General features: G+C 44.6%; 1 protein-coding gene across 2 annotated transcripts in view; it reads right to left on the bottom strand.

Annotated features, from left to right (window-relative positions):
- Positions 1-22,774, bottom strand: part of GNAO1 (G protein subunit alpha o1) — a 714,636-nt gene that overhangs the window by 324,761 nt on the left and 367,101 nt on the right. For both annotated transcript variants that reach the window (XM_078670261.1, XM_078670262.1), the window contains exon 4: positions 8,163-8,323. In XM_078670261.1, the coding sequence (XP_078526387.1) occupies positions 8,163-8,323 (161 nt within the window). The remainder of the gene's footprint in view (positions 1-8,162; positions 8,324-22,774) is intronic.

The following is a 22,774-nucleotide window of genomic DNA, read 5'->3' as shown; positions in this document are numbered from 1 at the left end:
TCTGATATATTTGCTTCTGAAGAGAGGCTTCTGGTGTGTTCGTCGTGTCGATATAGTAAGAATTGGACCTCAACCTGATCCCTTTGAAATGTGTTCATTGCATCTATGAAAAGGGGCACAGGACAAGCCTTTTTCTGCTTTAGACCCACTGACTTACAAGTCTCTAATTCAGTCTCCATCCTCATCAGCCAGTAATCAGGAAGTAATTCACAGTCAGAAGCCAAAGAAAGGTAAATCCATAATTCTTGCATGTATATACAATTAGAGGCTGTCAAGAACTTTGCTCCAGTACGCGGAATGAATTAATTCATGCATTCTGCTGATTGCCACATGAGCCTAGCAGGGCTGACACCCTTGCTACCCTAAAGACACTTGGGAATGTGGTGCACATTTCCCTTCTCAAAGAAGCTATACAATATCTCACTTCATTCTGTCATTTCTGATTGCAGACACCATCAAGAAGAATGAAAGAGGGTCTGGATGGAAGGAGAGATGGTCAAAGTTTGGAGCTCTGTATATCTTCTCTGATGAGATTGAAAGGGAAATGCAGGAGCCATAGACGTGTCCATCACTGGCCTTGGGAGACTACGGACCGAGGTTCCAAAGTATGATGGAAATCTGCGGTTTGGAGAGTCTGAGATCATTGAGTTCTCTTGGTAAGTAGCTGAAGATGTGATGGTCCGATTTCTCACCACTCTGATCACCCAATCAATGAATGTTGAGAGCTCTATATGGCAGAGCATAATAATAAGAAGCACCCAAAACTTTAGAAGAGATGTATTAAGTATCTTTATATGGGGCTGGCGTCTCTGCTTGAGGCCTCGGAGGAGAACTTTGCGGGCTTGGAAAAAGAAGAGTCCTCCAGAAGACCACTACTCTTAATTTTCTCTCAATGTGCTGTGCGGCAGGAGGAGGTTGCATACTGTGATGTTATGCAATGGCCAAAACAGCCAGAGACATCGGTATAAGCTTAGTGTCAGCTGTGGCAGGGCAAAACTGGGTCTCCTCTTACTGAGGATGTTTACTGTGTGGAATCAGGAGACAAAAAGATGGAGCGGACCCTCAATTGCTAATTTTGGTAAACGTTTTGCCCTCAACATCTTATACCTTACTGGATTGGACAGCGTCAAGGGGTACATTATTCTATTTCTCAAAATAAAATACTAGTCATTATTTATGAAACACCTTCATATTGTAGAGGTACTTGACAATGACCAGGGTCTATAAAAGCCAATGTTAAAGGTCTCAAAATTGTCCTTTGACAAAAAGAGCAGTCGCCCCCTCCTCCCCCCCTTCCACCCGTCCCACCATGAGGGGGTTTCCACCTGGAGCCCCTCCCTCTCCTTTACACAACAAAATACATAAACACTACACTGATTGACAGCAGGTCTGGCAGCCTTAAAGTGTCAGAACACCTTTGCTCAACTTAAGGTTACACTATTTCCATGCTTTTGTTTTAGTTTCAAAATGCAGCGTAAGCTACAAAGTCAACAATCTTCTAAATTATGAAATTGCCCTTAAAAAGCCAGCTAACCTCCTGTGTTATTCCCTCTTTTTGAGAAAGTGTTCTAACATTCCAAATGGAGGTGGGTATTTTTGTTGCTCATAAATATCAATGAAGATGACAGCGATGGAGTTCCTCCAGGGTCAATATATACAAAAGTTAGAGCATGATTTTGGGATCCATGTAATCACAAGGCAGGCTACGCATTGAAGTGAGATGAAGGCAAAGAGAACTGACAAGTCGAGTTCAGCTACCATTTAAATTGGCACAGAGGAAAAACAAGAAGTGTTTGCCCATGCAAGACCAAGATGCAAAGTTTTTTTTAATTGATTTCAATAAGAACGGGATCACATTATTTTCTTAACTCATTCCTCGCAATCGCGCTGGCGGTAAATGTGAATGAAAAATGCTCAGTGCATTTATCTAATTCAATAGCACTTGGTGACATCTAATGAATATTAGCATGACTTAGGATCAATATTATGTATTAGACAAGCCTATCAGAGAGACTCCTGCAATTTAATGCACTCTTCGGATGCCAAGAATGTAAACGTCATGGCTGCCCTCTGAGGAGCCCATCATATTTCGAATTGTTGTGGTAACAGATGGAAGCAACCCCCAGGAATTAACAAAAAGTTAAGATTCCTAGAAAGTTCGAAAAACATGTTACATCACAGAAAAATTGCACCGTTCTAGGGAAGCTTCCTGCAAAATAACCACCAACAAATGGAGCAAGATAATCCCATTAGCTCTTTAAAACATCAATAAGCCCTGAAAATTCAAGAAGAAGCATTCACCCATGAACAAACTCGACTCTTCTAAAGGACTTTAAACTCATTAATTAACAGCAACATCTAAAGGTGGACGAGCTGCCACTTGGGAAAGGAGAGAGGACTATTGATTCTGTCCACCAGACTTTTGGTATTTTTGTATTGTTTAACCAAGAGTACATGTGAGTATATGAAGTGAAATCCACAATTCTCCCATTTTAATTACCAGCAATACTTGGGATGTACAGGAATAAAAGTGCAGAACAGTCCTAGTGTATGGTACCTGGAGATCGAATTTACAATATAGTAGGAGCACAAATATAACCGCATAATTCCACGATTGAAGAACCAGTTGCACCCCCACCAGATGGCCAAAAGAGTCTCCATAGAGCCACGAGGGCTTGCACAGAGGCATTTCATAATCTTGATCCTTTGTGCAGCTCAACATCATGTATTAGTCATAATTAATAAACAGGAAAACCGCTTTAACCCCTTGCATGCTGGTGACGAACCCCAGCCGTCACGCTCCGCGGTGCTCGTGTGCTGATGACGGCTGGAGTTCGTCACGGCCCCGCCCTGTTCGTTTGTTTACCGCACAGCGGCGGAAACGGGCCAGCAGCGAAGGGGTTAAAGTAGCTTGTGAAGGCCTGGTACTAGCTGCTGCTATCTCTCTGCCCAAATAGACATCCAGATATAGGGATCCAAGCATGGTGCAATTCAAAGCAATGTAGTCAGACAACCTTGTTGGGGAAAATGTGTTCATTTGCGGTTACTCAGTATATATCTTTTAACTGTGAATTTTTCAATCGACTGCTTAAAATGGAAGGAGAAGTGATATTCGTACAACGATGGTGGAGGAGGTAAGAAAATGCCTCAAATCCACATAATTTTGTAACAACTCAATTAAATTAACCTAAATGTACCAGCTTTGTGTATTATCACATTTGTCTGCCATTAGTTAAAACTGGAGCTTAATGGTACAGAAGAGAACACAGATGTCTGCTTGCTATGTACACCCTTTAATCATACGGTTCAACACGCAGGGGACCTCTCCGAGGAATAAGTGGTAACAAGATGCGGTTTATTATTTGTTCAAATGTACCTGCGCTTGTCTCAGGTAGCGTATTGCTGGATGTTGTATTGGTGCACTTTGCTCGGATGATGAAACTGATACATGCACTGTACTTTGTTTTTGTCCTTCCTTGTTTGTTTAATAAAAAAATATATTTTTTAAAGATATGCCTACTTGGATACCCGTACAAGTCTTGGATGTGGCTACTACGGGCATAAAATCTCATCAGAGAGATTCACGTCTGATTCCTTCTATCTGTGTAGGTGTAGAGTACAGGAGCAAACAAGAAGGTCTGCTGATGTACTCTGCACGAGATCTGGAGGTGGAGCAGCCTTAACAGTTACTCCCCACCAAGCTCCAGTGCACAGGACTGAGCATGAAGGTCAGTCCAAATTCAATAATTCTATATTACGAGTGTGCTTTTGGCATAGCGGGAGCAGCAGGAACTGAAAATAACCACAAAGAGCATCTAGAAAGTGACTCATTTAGATAGAGCAGTTCTTGTTTACCAATCTGTGATCAATAAGCACTGGCAAATCCAAAAGTTTTTGCTTAATGTGCTAACGAATGCAAACATAGTCATGCAAGAACGCCTGTTGTCGTATCTTGGCACTACGACGAATCCAGTCAACAGTAAATTTAGTTCTGGGTTTATCGTTAGAAGTACTCCACAGGCAATACATGCAATACGTGTTCAGTATTTAACGTGATGCAGTATCCATGCTTCTGACACCCTCTCCAGCTCATCATGTGCTTTGAACATTTATATGAGAAAATAATATGGATTTGTCTGATGTTGCAGGAAGCGTGAATGGGCTTCCTGCTCCAGAGGAGCAAGCCCACGGTATTTCACGGTGCTTTGATAACAGCATGTTTTGAGGGCTGCTTTCTCATTTTTCTGACCTGTTCCCTTTTTTTTATTTTACCTTATTAATTTTCAGCCCCTCAGGCAGCACCACTGGAGGAATAAAATCTGCATTCCATGCTGGCTCAGGCAGTTCCTACTAATTCTAAAACATATCAAAAGAAAATGTACTGAAAATTGGTTGCCCGAGAAACGGCTACTCCTTAGCCTCTGGAGCTGTATTAACTGCAGCAGTTTCGAAAACTGTAATATTTGTAATGTACCGAAAATCTATTTTGGCTGCTGTCATTTCACAAAATGGGAGAGGGAATGAATGAGTATGTGTGAGAAAGGGAGGCGCAAATGAGAAAAGATTTCAAATCCCCTTAAGATATTGGTAACAGGCGCAGGATACACCTAATGGATAAGCATGACACCAGAGTTTGAGAGAGAGGTCAGGCTGAGCAGGGGGCAAAGGTCAGTAGAAGCTAATAATTTTTGATAGATTCTAACAGCAAGAGGTGACTCCCATCCCTTTCCATTTTTAGGTGTGGTTTAGACAGTTTTCACTGTCTCACGAATCTCACGTAATGAACAAAAAAAAATGTATATATATTTATAATGTTAAAAAGTTCAACAGCAAAACACACAACCGATCCATAGATGGATCGATCGTAAGATACATGGATCGTAAGATACATAGATCGTAAGATACATAGATCGTAATATAGATAGATCGATAGTTCGTAATATGGATAGATGGATGGATGGATAGATGGATAGATAGAAAGCATTCTTACCTATGAATTCTGAGCTCTCACTGACAAGAGGAAAATACCTGGCCACACTATAAGTCATAAATCACAGTACACTACCACTAGTGCTTTCCATCAGGCCCCTGGGGCAGTGACAGTGGCCAACTGTTCACTATGAGAGCACACCTGGTGAGCCCCTCCAGGTCACAGGACAGGTCCTGGTCCTCTCACTGTCCTAGCCGTGGCATGCTACATCAGTTTACCATCAGGGCCAAATAAATGGCAGGATACCCCTTCACATGCAGACGGGCACTCAGGGCAGGGGTGCAGGCCCATGTACCATGCAGGGGACACCCCCGTACTAACTTCATGGCATTACTTCACCTTTAAATTCATAATCTATTTCAGGGCTCAAACCGGATGGCGGCCGCTCGCACTGGTGAATTCTGTTCATTTCAGGCTGGGTTTTCCACTCCACCAAAGTGGCGAGAAAATGACTTTGCCACCAAGTGCCCCTTTGAACTTCTACAAATCGAAAAGGCCTGGAACCACTGATAAGTAGTCAGAACCTGGTCACTGGCTGCAAGTTATGTGAATCTCTAATGGAACTGAGATAGTCCATGAATAAAAGTATTGGCAGCAACTGTCATGTGTGTATCATTTTTAGTAATCGAAGCATTTACCTAGGCATTGGCTACCCATTTATGTTGCAGTTAAAATAATTTGTATTTTATTGCATGTGTCACAACCTCTTCAAAAGGTGGATAAGGGGGAAACAGTCAGGCAGTCGTGTGTCTGCTTAAGTGGAGCATGCTTTGTGTCAAACCCACAACCAGCCTATGTGAATTAACCAAAAGTACTTCACATTAAGATTTACAAGCCCAAATATAAGTCTTAGAAGAATAGAGTGGTACTAGCTAAAAAGTGCCTTAACTGGTTAACCGAGCAGCAGCAGCACTACAGTCGCATTTCAAGATCACCTGTGAATGAGTGGGCGCTTTAGAGTAGATTTAAACAAATCTCTGCATTATCTCTGAAACGTTGGCACAACTGAGGATGTCAGTCACATACCAGGGTCACAGTAAAAGGCCAGCAGGGCTGGGTAAGGGGCAGGTACATGACAGCTTTGCCGTTATTTATTTGTTTATGTAGACCTTTGGAAGGCTGGTGGGGCCAAGTCAGATTAATTATCACAAGTGAGACCATGAGTGAAAAATCTGCAGTGCTGGATAATGTGAGAATCACCTCTGAAATGCCAGCAGGGCTGGGCAAGAATCAGTTGTATCTCTGTTGTATGTCAGTTGTGCGTTTGAAAAGGCAACAGATTTGGGGTGAGACTCAATCACTCACTGGCCATGAACCTTCATATATGCGAGTGACTCTGCCCCAGCGCTACATGATGAAAATGTTGTATGGCATGATTCTGATACATTAAAGATACTTGTTACTAAAATTAAGCAAACCTTTACGTAAATACTCTCTAAGGGCGCAGAATCAAAGTGCAACCATGTGGGTATAGCAACTGTATTAAGTTATTCGACTTTGGTGGCAATTAATTTTCAAGCCCTGCATTTATCATATGTCACTCATGTATGCACCCAAAATTATTGATTACCACAGCATGCTTAATTTTTCAAAAACGACTGGGAGCAGTCTTCTTGGCACTACATATGGGAAATAATCCACTTATAATGCGCATGTATCTTCTCTTGGTTTGGTTGACTGAGCTCCATATCAAATGAACAATTACATTAACTCCACAAAACAAGCATCGGCCTAGAGGAGAAAACACAAACGCATCCTTTTCCTGCAAAAATGTTGGACAAAACCTTATTTGCAAACATTAAAATTTCAATACAACATATTTTCTCTTTGCAGATATTACTCCAAAATGTTCTCCGGACAGTAAAAAAAAAAAAACATCTTCGACACTAACTCAATTACGTTAACTGACCGAAAATAAGGTTCGAATTGTCTGATTACTAGACCCATCTGCCTCCTCCCGCCACTGAAGGCCATAGAAAGCTTGATCAGAGAAACATGCAGCATGGAGTTCCCCCTCCAGACTATTTAAGATTTCACGTGTGAGAGCAGGTATTTGGCGAGGGCCTCCTAATGTAGGAAGAAGATTCCACCCAGAGCTTTCTAGAGCTCCTCTGCCTCTAAAGTATCTTTCTAGCACACTCAACAAGAAATTATTTTGTTGTGTAGCAAAACGTGTGAATGAATGAATATAATTTTATTGTTTCAATTAATAAAAATTGTTACAAAAGACCATGAGTAATGTGTACTTCCAAGATCCTTCTTTGACCGTTAATAAAAACCATATCATTTCAGTTAATTTCATACATTTCAACGTCCTATCGAAAGATGGTAAAAAACAATATCATTTCAGTACATTTCATTCGTTTCAGAGCCGCATCAATAAAAATAAAAATAGAGGCCCATGGATACGGATATATGCTCACGACTTTGGATGCAAAACATGTGTTACATTATTAGCCGCAGCCATTTGTTGAAAACTGTGATGCTCTTCATCTAAAAAAAACTACAAAAGCATACATTTGGCTACTTGTGACTGACACTGATGTAACTTGTGTCCAGCGACTGCATAGCTATAATTATACAAATCAGGGGTTTTGTTTTTCCATTCTGTAATATAAACAGGTGAAATGAAGACACCTTTGTGTAGGTGTGCGGCATTACTGGCTACAGATCAGGACCTTTGATTTATAGGTATAACACCTAAAGGGTTGCAACACTGCTGATAGCGGATTATCAATTTCCACTCAAAATACCTGTGCATATGTCCATTAGATTATAATGATAATATCCAGTTGCTTAATCCTACTGACCAAGGATTGGATTGGACAGCCATGGAAATAAACCAGACACTAAATGTATCAAACACACTGTGAACAGGGAAGCATTTTATTTAGAAATATGAAAGTCAAAACTGCAATATGAAACCCAGATGAAGTTAGTCTAACTAAACCTTAAAAATGATGCACTACTACTAACTACTCAGCTGTAACACAATCGCTAACCGCAGCAAGTTCCATCACAACACTTTGCCACAGCGGAATCCGGCACTTTTTTTTTATAACAATATGGTAAGTTACTAACCTTTTACAAAATTCTTATTTAAAGCATATTTCATAAATTCTATAAATACTATGTTCGGGCTAAAAAAAAAAATAATATATATACTACTCACTATTTGGCAGAGTCATTAAGTTGATATTCTCGGGACCGGTTGAAGCATTCCTGGATTCCGGAATCTGCCCAGAGTCTCATCATGGCGCCCAGCAGTTCTGGGGAGAAGGGCTCTGTATCCTCCATCCGACTGACCACGTCACACACCATCTTTGCATCAGCCTGTGAAAATGAGATGTCGATGTTAACTCACTATATGAGACGGATATGCATTCGATGCAAGACAGCCATATTTCATAGCACAAATTTAAGGCAGGCGATAGGTACAATTCTAAAAAGGGACCACTGGATATTTAATGAATACACGTATGAGTTACCAGTGTTAGACAGCAGACCCAGTATATACATTTTTTCTAACAAGCATTCTTAAAGGGAAATATTCTCTGTCAGAGGGGGTAACCAATGCCTGAACCCTCGTCTAAAAATTGAGATTCCGTGTAACAAAATACTCGTCTATTGGCCTAAACATGGCATAATAATTCACCCTTAAAGGTCTATCGGGTTTAACAAGAGTTTTTCATTATAAATACGTCAGGCATATTGCCTTGGTTGTAACTTTTAATCGTAAACAGATCAGACACATGGCATCTGATTGAACCTTTTGCAATGAATTAATCTGGCCTCGTCACTATCTTGTCACCATAACCTACTCGATCATACTGTAGCACATAAGCTTCCCCACAAGGCCAGTGGCAAACAGACCTGAAAATGCAAATATGCAAAAAATTATAGTTGGTAAAACAAAACACCCCCCTCCTAAGTGGGATTAGTAGGGATTCTCCTAGTACAAATCTTGAGTTTGTCAGAGAAACTAACATACACCAAAATCATTGTCTACTATGGTAATATGGGAGGTTCCATGTGTGCAGGCTTTACCACAAAGTTTTAACAGTTCACCTTCTACCCTGTTAACTTTAACATATGCTTTTCACAATAAATAAGTAAGGCATACTGTCTCTGTCATAACTTTTCATAACAGACCAGACCATAGGCATCTGACAAATGGCATCACTGACTTGCCATTAAAACCAATCCAGGCCTACTCTACTAAAAAAAAAAGCTTTCCAACCAAGCACAGAGTACTACAAACACTCTTCCAGTTGAAGCACACAGCTTACACTCAATAAAAGGTGGTAGTTAAGGACATCAACATATAGGAGAACCCTCAGCCCTCTCCAATCATTGCTTCCTAAAGTTCTTTTTCTATTGGTCACACCAGTCCTCAACAGCAGGCCAGACATAAAAAAGGCCAACGTTTACACATTGGTTCAATGTTGACTGAATGCCGAAGAGCTCACTGTGACTGAATGAACTGAATGTCTTCCCTGGCCCAGTTCAAGTATGAATGACTCACCTCGGAGTCCTATCTCACGGAGTCTCAAACCCTTACAGTCACCAAAGCATAGCTCTTTGGAAAACGTAAGAACAGTGTATAAAAACAGACAGGACATTTCTGCAGCTGTGAAAGGAATTGTATCGTTTTCAGAAGAGATTTATTTATTTGAGAAGTTTTATATAGCATGAACATGACCCATCAGGGTATCAGAGCGCTGTACATATAGCAGTCAAGTCATACATATGGGGAAAAAAGACAAATAACAGGCAAGAAGGAATAAGCAAGGAGCGTATCCCAATCGGCCTGGCAGATCCAAAATCCATTACCTCCTTACACTTCACTTCGTTAGTAGCAATTTGTTATTTTGTTTTGATGGTCTACATAAGTAAAACGTGTATGTGCATTTGTGAATTTAGAGGCAGCAATCCACCCAACCTTTGCAGCAATGCATTAGTGCATGGAGAACATCCTCGCTCCCATTAAGACACATTAAAACAATTACTGAGGGAGAAATGACAAATTGCTCTGCAACTGAAGAGCACAGTCTGTCTCACGGTTTCCTGTCAGTAGGTGGGTGGCAGTTCGTGACAACAAGGCTTAACGTGATTCCACCTCTAACTGAAGCACAATGCGTCAACAAGCTTGGAACAAAGGCAAGCAAATACAATAGTCTAAAGCGAACGCTTTCTGAAATTCTATGGAAACGGGTAAAGCAGTCGTGGTTGAAAAACATTGGAATACAAATTTAAAAGGTAACGCCAATTAAAAAGATAATACTTTTCCTATACCAAGTTATCATCATCATGAGTTTGGTTTTGTAGAGGGGGGATTCTTTACATTTGTGATCCAATTCTCCACTACTTAAAACACCATAGGAATGCCCCTCGCCTCTACTCCTATTGGTCCTAGAACTCTCCTCTAACTCACCTTCTAACAGCTTCTTCACTCCATAGTAAACATTTTTCACTCATAAGCCTGCCTACACCTTGTATCTCCACTTTCCAATGCTTGTTGCTTGCTACTAGGTTAACACTTTAGAAATCACATACATATACCGTCAGATGTAATCTGCTTATCAGGACCTTTCAGTAACTTCAGCACGCTTCCCCCCATCCTAAGTAAGGGAAAACTGTTTCCACCATCCCCATTTGACACAGGTTTACAAATGATGGTTCCCAACTCAGAAGTTAAAATGAGGGGCCTCCTATTCTGTAAATAAGTTTAGGGTCATGTAATAAGTTGTGTTTGAAACAAGTCCATGGAGCTCTTGAACAACACTGCAGCGTACCAACAAGATCCTCTATTTATCCAGTGAAAACTTCCCAAAAAGATTTTTACACACCATTTTTCTCAATGCTGGATTTGTCTGCAAAAGAAGCAGGGTCTTTCATTATGTTCCCGCAAACTGAGGTTAGAGATTATAATATTGCATTATTTTTTGTTGTTTCGCCTTGTATTAGTATTGACGAGCAATTAGTGCTTTTATATTGTAAACCTTTTTATCTCAGTTTTGATTTTTTTACTAGTATATCTGATTCTTTTTTTAATCTCAGGTGAGGTCTAAAAAGAAATACTTGATTGGCTGATTACCAAAAACCAGCAAACTAGGTTGGAGAGATGGTTCTTGCTGCATCCGTGCTTTGGCACTTACCAGATGCATCGAAAACAAGCTCCTAATGGCACTCATTGCCCTCCCTGAAGTCCCAACAGAAAAGATGGCTGCCACTCGTACAGCTGTGTTCAAGGCCTCGATAGGCCAGCAGAATAACACATACACTTAGAGAATGAGTAGAGGCTCTGAGCAATGTGGGACACCATCAGAAGCAGCCCAAAAATCCCTGTCCCTCAGTTGGTTGATTCTTCATATGAGTATAGGGTGTTATGGTGTGCATGTTCCACCTCCTCACCCAACAAAGGGAATGGGTGAGTGAGGGCTGTAGTCCTGAAGAGAGAATAGGTGAGACCTCAGTACTCTAGCAACTGTCAAAAGGGGCGAAAGGGATACTGTCCTAAAACCGCCAGCTACCACTGCTGAACAAGGAAACCGAGCATCTCATGAAGCATTGACATGTAGTGATACAAGATCCCTATACACCCTACAGAAGAGGGTGCAGACGGGGAGCTGAAAAAACATAAATGTGGCACCCAATCAGTGCAAGAAGCAAAGACTTGTCAGTGTGGCTAGGTATATGCACTATTTTTTTAACTGAACAACACACATGCACACTAACTAATATTCAACTGAGATGCACAACTGAGATGCGTACTACCCGCCTCCCCAAAATAAGCCAGGATTGGACAGTTTTGGTTTATGCAAACTTAGTGATGATCTATGGTTGAGAACGTGAAGCTAATATCTTAATGACTGTTCCAGGCATCAAAGAATATTAGCTTTATACTGGTAATACAGTATATTGGCGATTCCTCGGTATAACAATACCCTACGTTCAAGTGGTGTCTTGCCGAAATATGCATCTTAGAATAGTGTTCTAATAGTCTGGGGATAGGAGATCTCTTGGGTGTCACTGATGGACGTGGCAAAGGTTTCCTGTGCAGGCGCAAAATTAACAACGAAGCTGAGAGGGTTTTCCCATAGAATCAAACAATGAGCCCTATTTCCCGAGAAGGAATTGACCGGATTTAAAATGGAGGCAAAGAGAGCAAAGAAGGAAAAGGGAGATCTCCTACTGTTTAATCTGAAGTAAATTGACCAAGATGAGGTAGTTATGGCAGGGTTAAAAGGGAGGTATTTGGAAATATCCCATAAAAATGTGGCTAGCCTGAATATGAAAGTGGATTCCTTGGAAACACACCTCGAACCTCTCAATGCAAGGTTGTCATTGATAGAACCTAAATCGATTACATTAGAGAAGGGAAAAGTAAGTGATGGGTGGTAAATAGGATGGTGTCTAAAGTAAAGATGAAAGTGATAAGGTCCAGCAATGCAGATCATCTCTGACCAACCAGGCAGAGGCCAAAGAAGGGAAACTTGAGAATTTGGGTCACACAGCCATTATCAGGGATTTGGGGAATTTTGTCCCTTAATGCGGATGTAAATCTTACATCTTACATCACCACTCTCAACAACCAAATGCAAGTCTCGAAGGCTCCCAATTCATTGAGTAGGCATTTTAGGATTCCAGTGGAAAGGGCTGAAAGGATTGCAAGACTGGTGTACTGAATTGTACTAATTGCAAGACCCAGAGGTCAAAGTGGGGATCCTACAAGAAGAAGCCACAAACAGAAAGCTGAGATATGACGGGCACAGAATTTTGTTACACGTGAATTTAAAAATGTGGCAAATATAGCAGGAAAGGGAATTTCAAGCATTGCTCAGCAAGCTTCTAACCACTGATGTCCAAGCTAGGGGTGCTGCTGCCTGCAAAATGCAAGCAGGAGAAGAAATGTTCTGGCACTATAGAGCAAGCTTCTGATGGAGGTCTAGGCAAGGGTGGTGTTGGTTTGTGCAACAGCGTTCTCTATAGGAATGACTTTTCAGCTTCTGGGCTTCAATGCAGTAAATAGTTCAATGAAAATCATGTACTCAGATAGTGTCATACAGTGATATTAAGAGAGTATGTGATACTGGGCTATTTGTAAGGGTGTCCGGGGCGTAGCCACCCGGGTTTGGCAGCTGGCTGACAATTAATTGTGCATAATTTACACTCATGCCTATTCTGCTCTGACTAACATGCAGTTCTAAGAATAAGTGGGGGTAAACCAGGCTATGGTGTACGTATATTCCCTGTTGATAATCACTTTCAAGTGTATGTTCTTTCATTATTGACATAAATACACAACATTGCTGGTTAAAAAACAGACATGCAGCAGAGTTTCTAAAGCAGACTGACAACTAAAGCAGCCCAAAATCTAGTCCCTGATAATACAAGGCATGTGCGGTTACACACAACATATATCCAGGCTCGCACATCTGTATGATACGTTGTAATAATATCTTTATTCGGCAATTTTTCACCATAAAAGAATACAAATACATAAAACATTTCACTTCAGTAAAAGATTATAAAATACAGTAAAAACAATGACACATCATTCAACAGTTTACTGGCAGTAAAATCTCCCTTAGCTAATGGGACTTCCAATTTGAAGTTTCAGCAAACGGCAACGTGTCATCCACGCACTTCCTAAAAACTTGGCCACCCCACAGATCATACTGGCAGATGAAGAGTCTGAAGAAAGGACACGTAATGCCTGGCTATGGCACCTCAGCCCTAGTTCCCTACAGACGGGTTTCAACCAGGATTTCCTAGCCCCTTTGTAAGCTGGGCAGGCGAAGAACAAGTGGGCCACCGATTCCTTAGGGGCCGCACAACCCGGGCAACCACGCGAGCAAGCATCTGTATTCTTCCATCTACCCGTAAACTCACACACCGGGAGCGTCCCATATCGCAATTTTAGGTACAGTGCTCGATCCAATGGTTTGGTTATTAAATCTAGAAAGGGTTCCATTTTACGCATACACTTAATAGACAAAAATTGGTCAGTGAGTGAACCCAATTTCCTAGACCTCATAACATTATTCTGTACCCAGTCCCAGTATAGTTTTTTTATGACATCTTTCGGTGGTGGTGACTGCAACTCCCATGCCTCTCTGAGACCCAGCGTGAAAACCAATTCCTTCAGGTTATTTAGCCATGCTATTTTTTTACAGGTGTCCAGTAATAGCAGTTCATCTAGCCCTTCTGCATACTTTGCCAGCTCTTCAGTTCTTCGTAATCGGGACCAGAATAACAACGGGCGAAGCCTCACCAAGTCCTTAACTGATTTTCTACCCAGATCTAATCTTAAAGGGATCATTGGGGTGGAAGTGGGAAGAGCTACCACTTTCCTAAAAAAGTTGTTTTCCGCTCTCATCAAGTCAGAAATCCCTTCAAACCCCCACAGCTCAGAGCCGTAAAGTGCTGCGGGTAGGATCTGGCCCTCATAGATGGTCATAGCTGGGGAGACCGGTTTGCTGGTTGACTCACGGATCTCCTTCAGCGTCACCCCGGATACTCTTTGATGGTTTAATAGCATTTTTGACAAATGATCCTTCCAGGTCATGTGGCTGTTAATTCGGACACCAAGATAGTCAAAAGACTCGACCAGTTCAAGGGGGGCGTTGTTGAGCACAAAATTATTTTTAAATCTTTTCGAGGGAGCAAAGGCCATCAGTTTGGTTTTCAATGTGTTGATGGTTAAGCCTCTGTTGGTGCAGAAGGAGCTAAACCGATTCAAAAGTTTTTGCAAGCCCATCGGGGATTTAGAAATTAATAGGGTGTCGTCAGCGAAGAGAAGTGTGGGGATTCTCTCCCCCGCCAGGGATGGAGCATCCGACTCCTCCCCCATTAGATGATCCACCACTCCGTTTACGAATAGGGAGAAGAGGGTCGGAGCCATGACACATCCCTGACGCACTCCTCTACGCACAGGGATCCTATCTGTAAGTTGACCCTGGGATCCCCATCTCACCCTTGCATAGTTCCCCTCGTGTAGCTTAACGATTAGGCTCAGAAGACCACTGGGAATACCCATCTCTCTTAGAATTCCCCATAGTTTTGTGCGAGGGACCAGGTCGAATGCGGTTTTAAGATCGATAAACGCCATATACAAACTACCCTTCATAATAGTAACCGCCTTCCAATATATGGCGAATAGTCGAAAGACCTGATCCATCGTACCTACCCTCCTTCTGAACCCCGCTTGTAAATGGGAGAGGATACTAGCCTCCTCTATCCAGTCGCCTACTCTTGAAATGATGACCCTGCCGACCACTTTCTGAATTATGTCTATCAGACTAATGGGTCTGTAGTTTGCAGGGTCATCTCTAGCCCCCTTCTTGTATACAGTGACTACCTCAGCCCCTTTCCAGGAGTCTGGAACCTGGTGTCCCCTCGTGATCAGATTCATTATAATCGCGATTAGTTTAGCCCAGGCCTCCGGATCCGCCAACAATAGATCCCCAGGGATCCCATCCTGCCCAGCGGCTTTTTTTGGGGTTAGGTGTCTAATCGCCAAAACTACCTCACCCGTTGAGAACAAAAGGTCGTTTTTATCCCCAGGGTCCCCTTCACCCTGGCTATTCACCCCTGGACTAGTTATTTCTTCCGAGTCTCCATAAAGAGATGAAAAATGTGTAAACCATTGCTGGCAAGTTATGTGATCAGCCAATGGTTGCGATCTTCTCTGCCTTGTTCTATTGACCAGTTCCCAAAAGAGGTTTGGGTTCCTGCCACTCACTGCATTGGAAAGATCCAGCCAATGCTGTTCCTCCCACTCCCGTTTGGCCAATGATAATGCTTTCAGGTAATCCTTCCTGGCCGCTCTAACCAGTGGAGGGTCCCCTGAAAGCAGAGCTTCTGTCAATTTTTTCCTTTTGCTTTTACAAAGGTCATTATACCATACTTTGCTAAGAGTAGAGGGTATAGCAGGAGCCCTATTACCTTTCCTCTTAGTGATAAAGAATTGGCCAACTTGATCTATTGTGGTTTTATAGGCAGAGTCAAGGGAGGGGTATTGGGGATTGACGGTCCGATTTTCACCAACCCATATATCTAAGGTAGAAGACAAGTCCTCAACCATTGCTTTAATACTTCCTATATCGCCCTCGTTGAGCTTGGCCTTATCCCATTTCAGCCTACGATTGTTATTAAATGGGATAACTTCTTTAGTTGTTTTTAGGGTGACCACCCCTCGCCTGTCATTCAGCACACCCCAGTGAAACTTGCAACACAGGGGATTGTGGTCACTATCCTGGCTTGGGACGACCTCCATATCAATCAGGTCCGGCCAGAATCCAACATCCATTAGGATGTAATCGATTCTGGACGGGCCCGAAAGTCTATTAAAGGTCCATGCCCCCGACTGGTCGGATATAGTCCTACCATTCAGGGCTCTTAATTTATGGTCCCTTGTCAGTGCATTAATTTGTATGGCTCTAGGCGACCACTTCCTAACAGGGGGCAGAGAGAGAGATGGAATAGACCATTTTGAATCCTCCTCTTCGATTCCTAAAGGGTCGTCTCCGAGAAGGGGTTCAAATGTACAATTAAAATCGCCCCCCACCAGAATTTTAGCTGAGCAGGGGCAATTGGCTAAGGTCAAGTCCAAGGATGTTAAGGTCAAAGAGGGAGAGTCACCCTGTGTCCCTCTTGCATAAACATTAAAAAGGTCTAGCCTGGCAACATCCTCCCCTCCTTTTGCCGAAAGGTGGAGTATATCATTGCACTCCACACTATGTCTTGTAACCACCCAGTCCAAATCTATTTTTATCCAGACTATTAGACCGCCCGAAGGTCTGCCCTTTCCCTTACTTACAGCAGGCACGCAGTGGGTGGTATACCCTGATTTATGTAGCGGCACAAAACTCCATGTCTCCTGAAACAGGCAGACATCGAACTGCTCAATTTGTGTGTGCCACTCCGGGATATCTAACTTCCTCTTTAGCCCAGCAATGTTCCAGGAGAGGAGGTTTATTTCCCTCCTTCCACTTGGCCTAGAAGTGTAGCCCACCTTGGGCAACCTCTCATTAACCACCCTGGTCGGGGGGCGCCCCCCCTCCTGGGTTGGTGTAGTGAGGGTTGCAGAACAACCAGCCGTGCTCATCACGGGCCCAGTTGGCCTAGAATCCTCTGTTATTACAATGGTGGTCACCATGTGGTCAGTAGATAGACTATCTTCTTCTTTACCGATGCTACCCCTGGGAGGACGAGAATCCTTAGCCCCTGGAGGTTCATTATCATTTCCCCCCCCCCCTTGCCCCCACCTTCAATCGCAGTCTTCCAGTCCTGACAGCTGGGAAAACCGATTGTAGGTATCCAACGGGGTAAAGGGCATCAGATGGTTCATACTAGGACCCTGGTTCAGCATATGTCTATGGGGGACCATGGACCAGGCGGAGTGTAGATCTGGCACCCTAGTCAGCTGATGGCCATACTGAGGTTGATTATTAATGTAGGGTGGAATAAAGGGCGGCCTATAACCTTGTGGTCTGTTTGAATGTTTAGAGTTAGTAACTTTTGACCTGGGATAAAAATATGTTAAGGCCCGTGGGATAACACTGGTTTCGCTGGTCCCAGGTGGCCAGTTTAAGATGTAATCAACTGCCCGAGGGTCTCTAAAATTGACCACCACTAGATCTCCCTCAGTATCTTTAGTTCTACTCCCCAGCCAATTGATCCGTCTTACATGAACTATGTCCCCATCTATGTTTGGTGCTATCGGCCTATGCAACCTTAGCCAATGGATAATTTTGTTTTTAAGGTCAGAAAATCCCTCCTTCTTGTTCTCAGATAGCTGCGGAACCCCCGTTAGGATCACCACGTAGGGCACTGCTTCTGGGGGGATCTCTACTTGTGGGATCCTTTTATGAGGCATTCTGCTTTTTCCATCATCCCCATGTGCACTTTGATTGTTACTCGTCGGGGCCTTTAGGGGTGGTTTTGAGGGGCCTGCTCCCAAGTCAGTAGCTGATGTTTTAGGTTGTTTAGATGGCAGTATATTATGAGTTGGGGGCACAGCTCCCCCCGAGGGCTGACAAGTTTGCTTAGCCGGGGCAGGAGTGGGAGGAATTCTAGATTTGCTTTGAGGTGTGGTTGGAGGGGGTATCGGCTGTACCACCACACTTCCTTTATTTTTGGTATGGGAAGCCATACTAGTAATGGCGGCTTCCAATATAGTTAATCTAATTTCCACCTTTTTAATAGACTCATTAATGGGTAGAAGGAGAGATCTTAACAAAAATTCCAGATTCCCTGATACTGAGGAAGGAAGTGGTGGTGAAGTGATAGGTGGGGTGACTCTAATATTATTATCAGGGACCTCCTCTTGTCTGGTTGCTAAAGATGGACAAGGACCCGGAGAAGCAGCTACCTGTGGAGTGTGTTCCTGCTCAACTGCTGTAGGGGTCTCAGTTGTGGTCGGAGTTTTAATCCCTTTACCAAAATCAGCGTGCGATGTTTTTGCTTTACCTGTTACCACCCTTTGTTTCCTTCTTTTTTTACTAGGGGGCGGGCGATGGATCTGGGCAACAGGGTAAATGTTAACTTTCTGCTTCCTAGATTTGGATTTGTCGGCCACACGACTAACACTAGGGGTGGGTGAAACAATTATAATATTATCCTCAGGCAAACAAGGAGTGGCTACGAAGTCACGAAACAATAGGGGGATACCATCTTGACTTACATTTTCCTCGCTTAGGCCATTCGAATCACCTTCCCGGTTCAATTCAAGTAGACTATCAGTGAGGGATCTGTGTTTCATATTCTCTACAGAGCGGCGCCGCTCTGCCCTACGCTCCGATAGGATGGAATCCTTATCTCCCTCGCTCCTCTTGGGAAAGTAATTCTCCAGGGATCCATTACGTAATCTAGATTTTTTCCCCGGGGTTTCTGCTTCTGTTGCCCTATCCATTGTATAACAAACACTGACCTCCGGTCACCAAATGAAAGCGGTCAGGCCCTGCCCGGCCTCCTTCGGCCCCGGACGGCCACAGACGGTCCCGCCCTTGTCCCGGGCTTCTCCCGGGACGCTCCCGCGCGCTCCCGCGCAGCGGGAAAGTTACTTGGTTTTTATAACTGGGGGATTGAGAGATGAGGGGGTGGAGCCGGCAGGGAGAGCAGCCCAGGTGGTAACGGGCGCGCGGGGGCTCCTGGTCCTTGGAGTCCCCCGCTGGAAGCTCGCAGCCCTGCCGGTCAGAGGGACACCCAAACCCCCGCAGAGAGATGGAACACAGCAAGGCTGTCAGCCGCGCAGCGGGACCCGCGGAGCGGGTCCGGCCAGTCGCAGCGGCAACAGCGGCAGCAGAAAACAGGGAGCCGAGTTCTTCAACGAGTCCAGGTGAGGCTTGTGCAAGGAGGGATCCACTTGTCCAGTATTCGGCCGCCGGTTTTAACAAGGATGGGGGTGGAGCCGGCAGGGAGAGCAGCCCAGGTGGTAACGGGCGCGCGGGGGCTCCTGGTCCTTGGAGTCCCCCGCTGGAAGCTCGCAGCCCTGCCGGTCAGAGGGACACCCAAACCCCCGCAGAGAGATGGAACACAGCAAGGCTGTCAGCCGCGCAGCGGGACCCGCGGAGCGGGTCCGGCCAGTCGCAGCGGCAACAGCGGCAGCAGAAAACAGGGAGCCGAGTTCTTCAACGAGTCCAGGTGAGGCTTGTGCAAGGAGGGATCCACTTGTCCAGTATTCGGCCGCCGGTTTTAACAAGGATGGGGGTGGAGCCGGCAGGGAGAGCAGCCCAGGTGGTAACGGGCGCGCGGGGGCTCCTGGTCCTTGGAGTCCCCCGCTGGAAGCTCGCAGCCCTGCCGGTCAGAGGGACACCCAAACCCCCGCAGAGAGATGGAACACAGCAAGGCTGTCAGCCGCGCAGCGGGACCCGCGGAGCGGGTCCGGCCAGTCGCAGCGGCAACAGCGGCAGCAGAAAACAGGGAGCCGAGTTCTTCAACGAGTCCAGGTGAGGCTTGTGCAAGGAGGGATCCACTTGTCCAGTATTCGGCCGCCGGTTTTAACAAGGATGGGGGTGGAGCCGGCAGGGAGAGCAGCCCAGGTGGTAACGGGCGCGCGGGGGCTCCTGGTCCTTGGAGTCCCCCGCTGGAAGCTCGCAGCCCTGCCGGTCAGAGGGACACCCAAACCCCCGCAGAGAGATGGAACACAGCAAGGCTGTCAGCCGCGCAGCGGGACCCGCGGAGCGGGTCCGGCCAGTCGCAGCGGCAACAGCGGCAGCAGAAAACAGGGAGCCGAGTTCTTCAACGAGTCCAGGTGAGGCTTGTGCAAGGAGGGATCCTATATTAAATGGATAATTCCATGCTATTTCCAGTGATGGAACTCTGTCGGGAAGCAAAACTCCGGCGCGGTCCACCACTCGCTTCAAACAGTCGAGTATGATACACTTTATATGGAAAATATATCAAACGCCCACTAAGTTTCACAAAATAGACCTATAACACCAGGATGAGTTTAGGACTGGTAGCCATCTATGCAATGTTTGGGGAAAAGTTTATGGAAACCTTGCCAAAGGTTCTGTAGACTAAACTAACCTACACCAATCACCCATGGATGTCATATCTGTGTTATTAGATCAATTAACTGAGCGGTATTATATTGCTAAGCCTCTATGGTCTACTTGGTCACAGGCAAGCAGTCAGCGGCAGGTGCAAGCTGAGAGCCCTCAATGGACAGGTTGCGGTACACTAAATTAAGGCTGACCATGATCCATTTTTACTCATTTTTATGCAGAAGCACAACAATAAAACGATGCCCTTCCCTATTTTTGTATGTAAAAACACAGAAATTATGAATCCTATTTAGTAAATCTCCATTCTGTCAGTCAAACCTATCAAGCCAACATGATTGAAGCATGGAGAATTAAAAAACAAAGGATGAGCTTTTTTTTAGGTAGCTGTAAAATCCAGGTGTGTGTGTGTGTGTGTGTGTACAATTTTCAGTTAAATAGTTGTGGAGGTACAACTTTTGTCACAGAGCATAAAAGAAATCTGGATAAATGCCAATAAAATCAGAGAAAATATGGATAAACAAAGTCAGGAATTGAAAAGAAATAAATACCATAAACCAGGAGCCATAACTATAACATCGTGAAGGTTTATGTTTGTCAACTATGAGGCTAAAGAGGAAGACCAAGAGATGTGGTCTATTTGGCTAAATCAGGGGATGACACATGCATAATAAAGATTGACCTGGCAGGCTAAATGCTCTCTACAATGGGGGTCACAACATAAGAAAAGCAAGGTTTACGCGTTATGAAGTACTAACACAGGAATATGACTATGTATGTTTGTTTTCAGCATAATTAAACAGGTGCAAGCACTTGAGTTCTGGTTTTTTGTCATTTGAAAGATTGGGAAATATTTGATGGGCTTGCACCAGAACACAGTAAACTACTGTAGGAACCCCTTTCAGAGGGTCAAGGGGCAAGCAGGGGTTACTGGGCGCAATCATGGGGGTTGAGGCATTTTATTCCTAATGTCCCGGGGCCCGGCCGACTATGGATTCTGAGCAACTGGGCCAAGTATACCTTCTGCATTTGACTCTCAGTGGTAAGTGTGGTCGAGCAGTTGAAGGTTCCCTCATGGGGGGGTGGGAAGTATGGATGCACATTAGTGAACATAGGTTCCCAACACAAAATGTGAACTGCTGCAATAAATCATTGTCCTGCCAATTTCTACTGCTAGCCACACAAAGGAAGAGTACCGCAAACAGTTAAACAGTCTTCCCCTGGGATTGGGGCTCTAGTATAGCTTTGGCAATTCCTGCCGCTCTCAATCCTCGCATTAACGATTGTGGTTATTCCCTATTCACTTCCAGTAACAACCAGGGTATGCCCTACTAGCAGTCCAGGCTTCAAGAGCTCCTTACAATTCTGATTTAAAGTCAATAGTGTTTCAGCAGAATCAAACTCTAATTAGCTGCAAGTTCCCCCAGGGCTGTGAGGATCGTATGAAGTCTTATCCGCACAGGCAGGAGGGAATCGTTCCTCATTCTGGAGTGCACTCTATCCGTGGGAACCTGCAGTGGCTGCAGCCAAGTTCAGGTAAGACGGCCACATGCGTATTAGGCGGCTACACTTGATGGGTGCAGGATCTCCCACTCGTGGTTGCATTCCTGCAGCGACTAGAGCTGTCCTGCAGTTTCGCTGTGGGATAAGTGTTCTTTCACCTCCTGATGAGGGGTCGTTATGACAATGCGGTCTTGGGTCAAGCACCTGGGTGACTGTGCTCCCACAGAATCCTAACTACAGCGGCATAGAACAAGACGCAGTCATTGGTGCTACTGGTTACCTCTTCCAACATACAAGGTCACCACAACTAACTGTCCACAGGCTCCAGCCCGGTCAGCATGATGCAGTTCTCCACAACAACCCCATCTGGCATACTGAAGTCGCTGCACTGCTGCCGTACAAGGCTTTGGCCCTTACTGCACGGCAGTCTTTCCCACGGCAGCCCCTGCCAGTACACAGGGGTGCCACACTGCTACCACACAAGGCTTTGGCCTAGCATTCTTTCACATGGCTATCTTCACAGCGGTCCACTCCTAACTCACGCGGGTCGCAGACTCAGTTCTGCAGAGGGGTAACAAGCCGATCGGTGCAGCATCCATTTCCTCACACCGAGAATCCACTCAATAGGGTTCCCCACTAGACCTTGCTCCCTCCAACACCCTCTTCTTCCTCACATGGCACACTGTTCTTGGCAAGCAGGCAGGCGCTAGTGCTCCAGACTCCAGGACAGGTGGTCTTGGATTCCCTGGGGGATGTCTCCTCACCGAGC

This window comes from Lissotriton helveticus, chromosome 12 (genome assembly GCF_964261635.1).
Source record: "Lissotriton helveticus chromosome 12, aLisHel1.1, whole genome shotgun sequence".
Lineage (NCBI taxonomy): Eukaryota > Metazoa > Chordata > Amphibia > Caudata > Salamandridae > Lissotriton > Lissotriton helveticus.
Note: the sequence above shows the minus strand (reverse complement) of the source record. Positions and strands in the feature narration are given on the sequence as shown.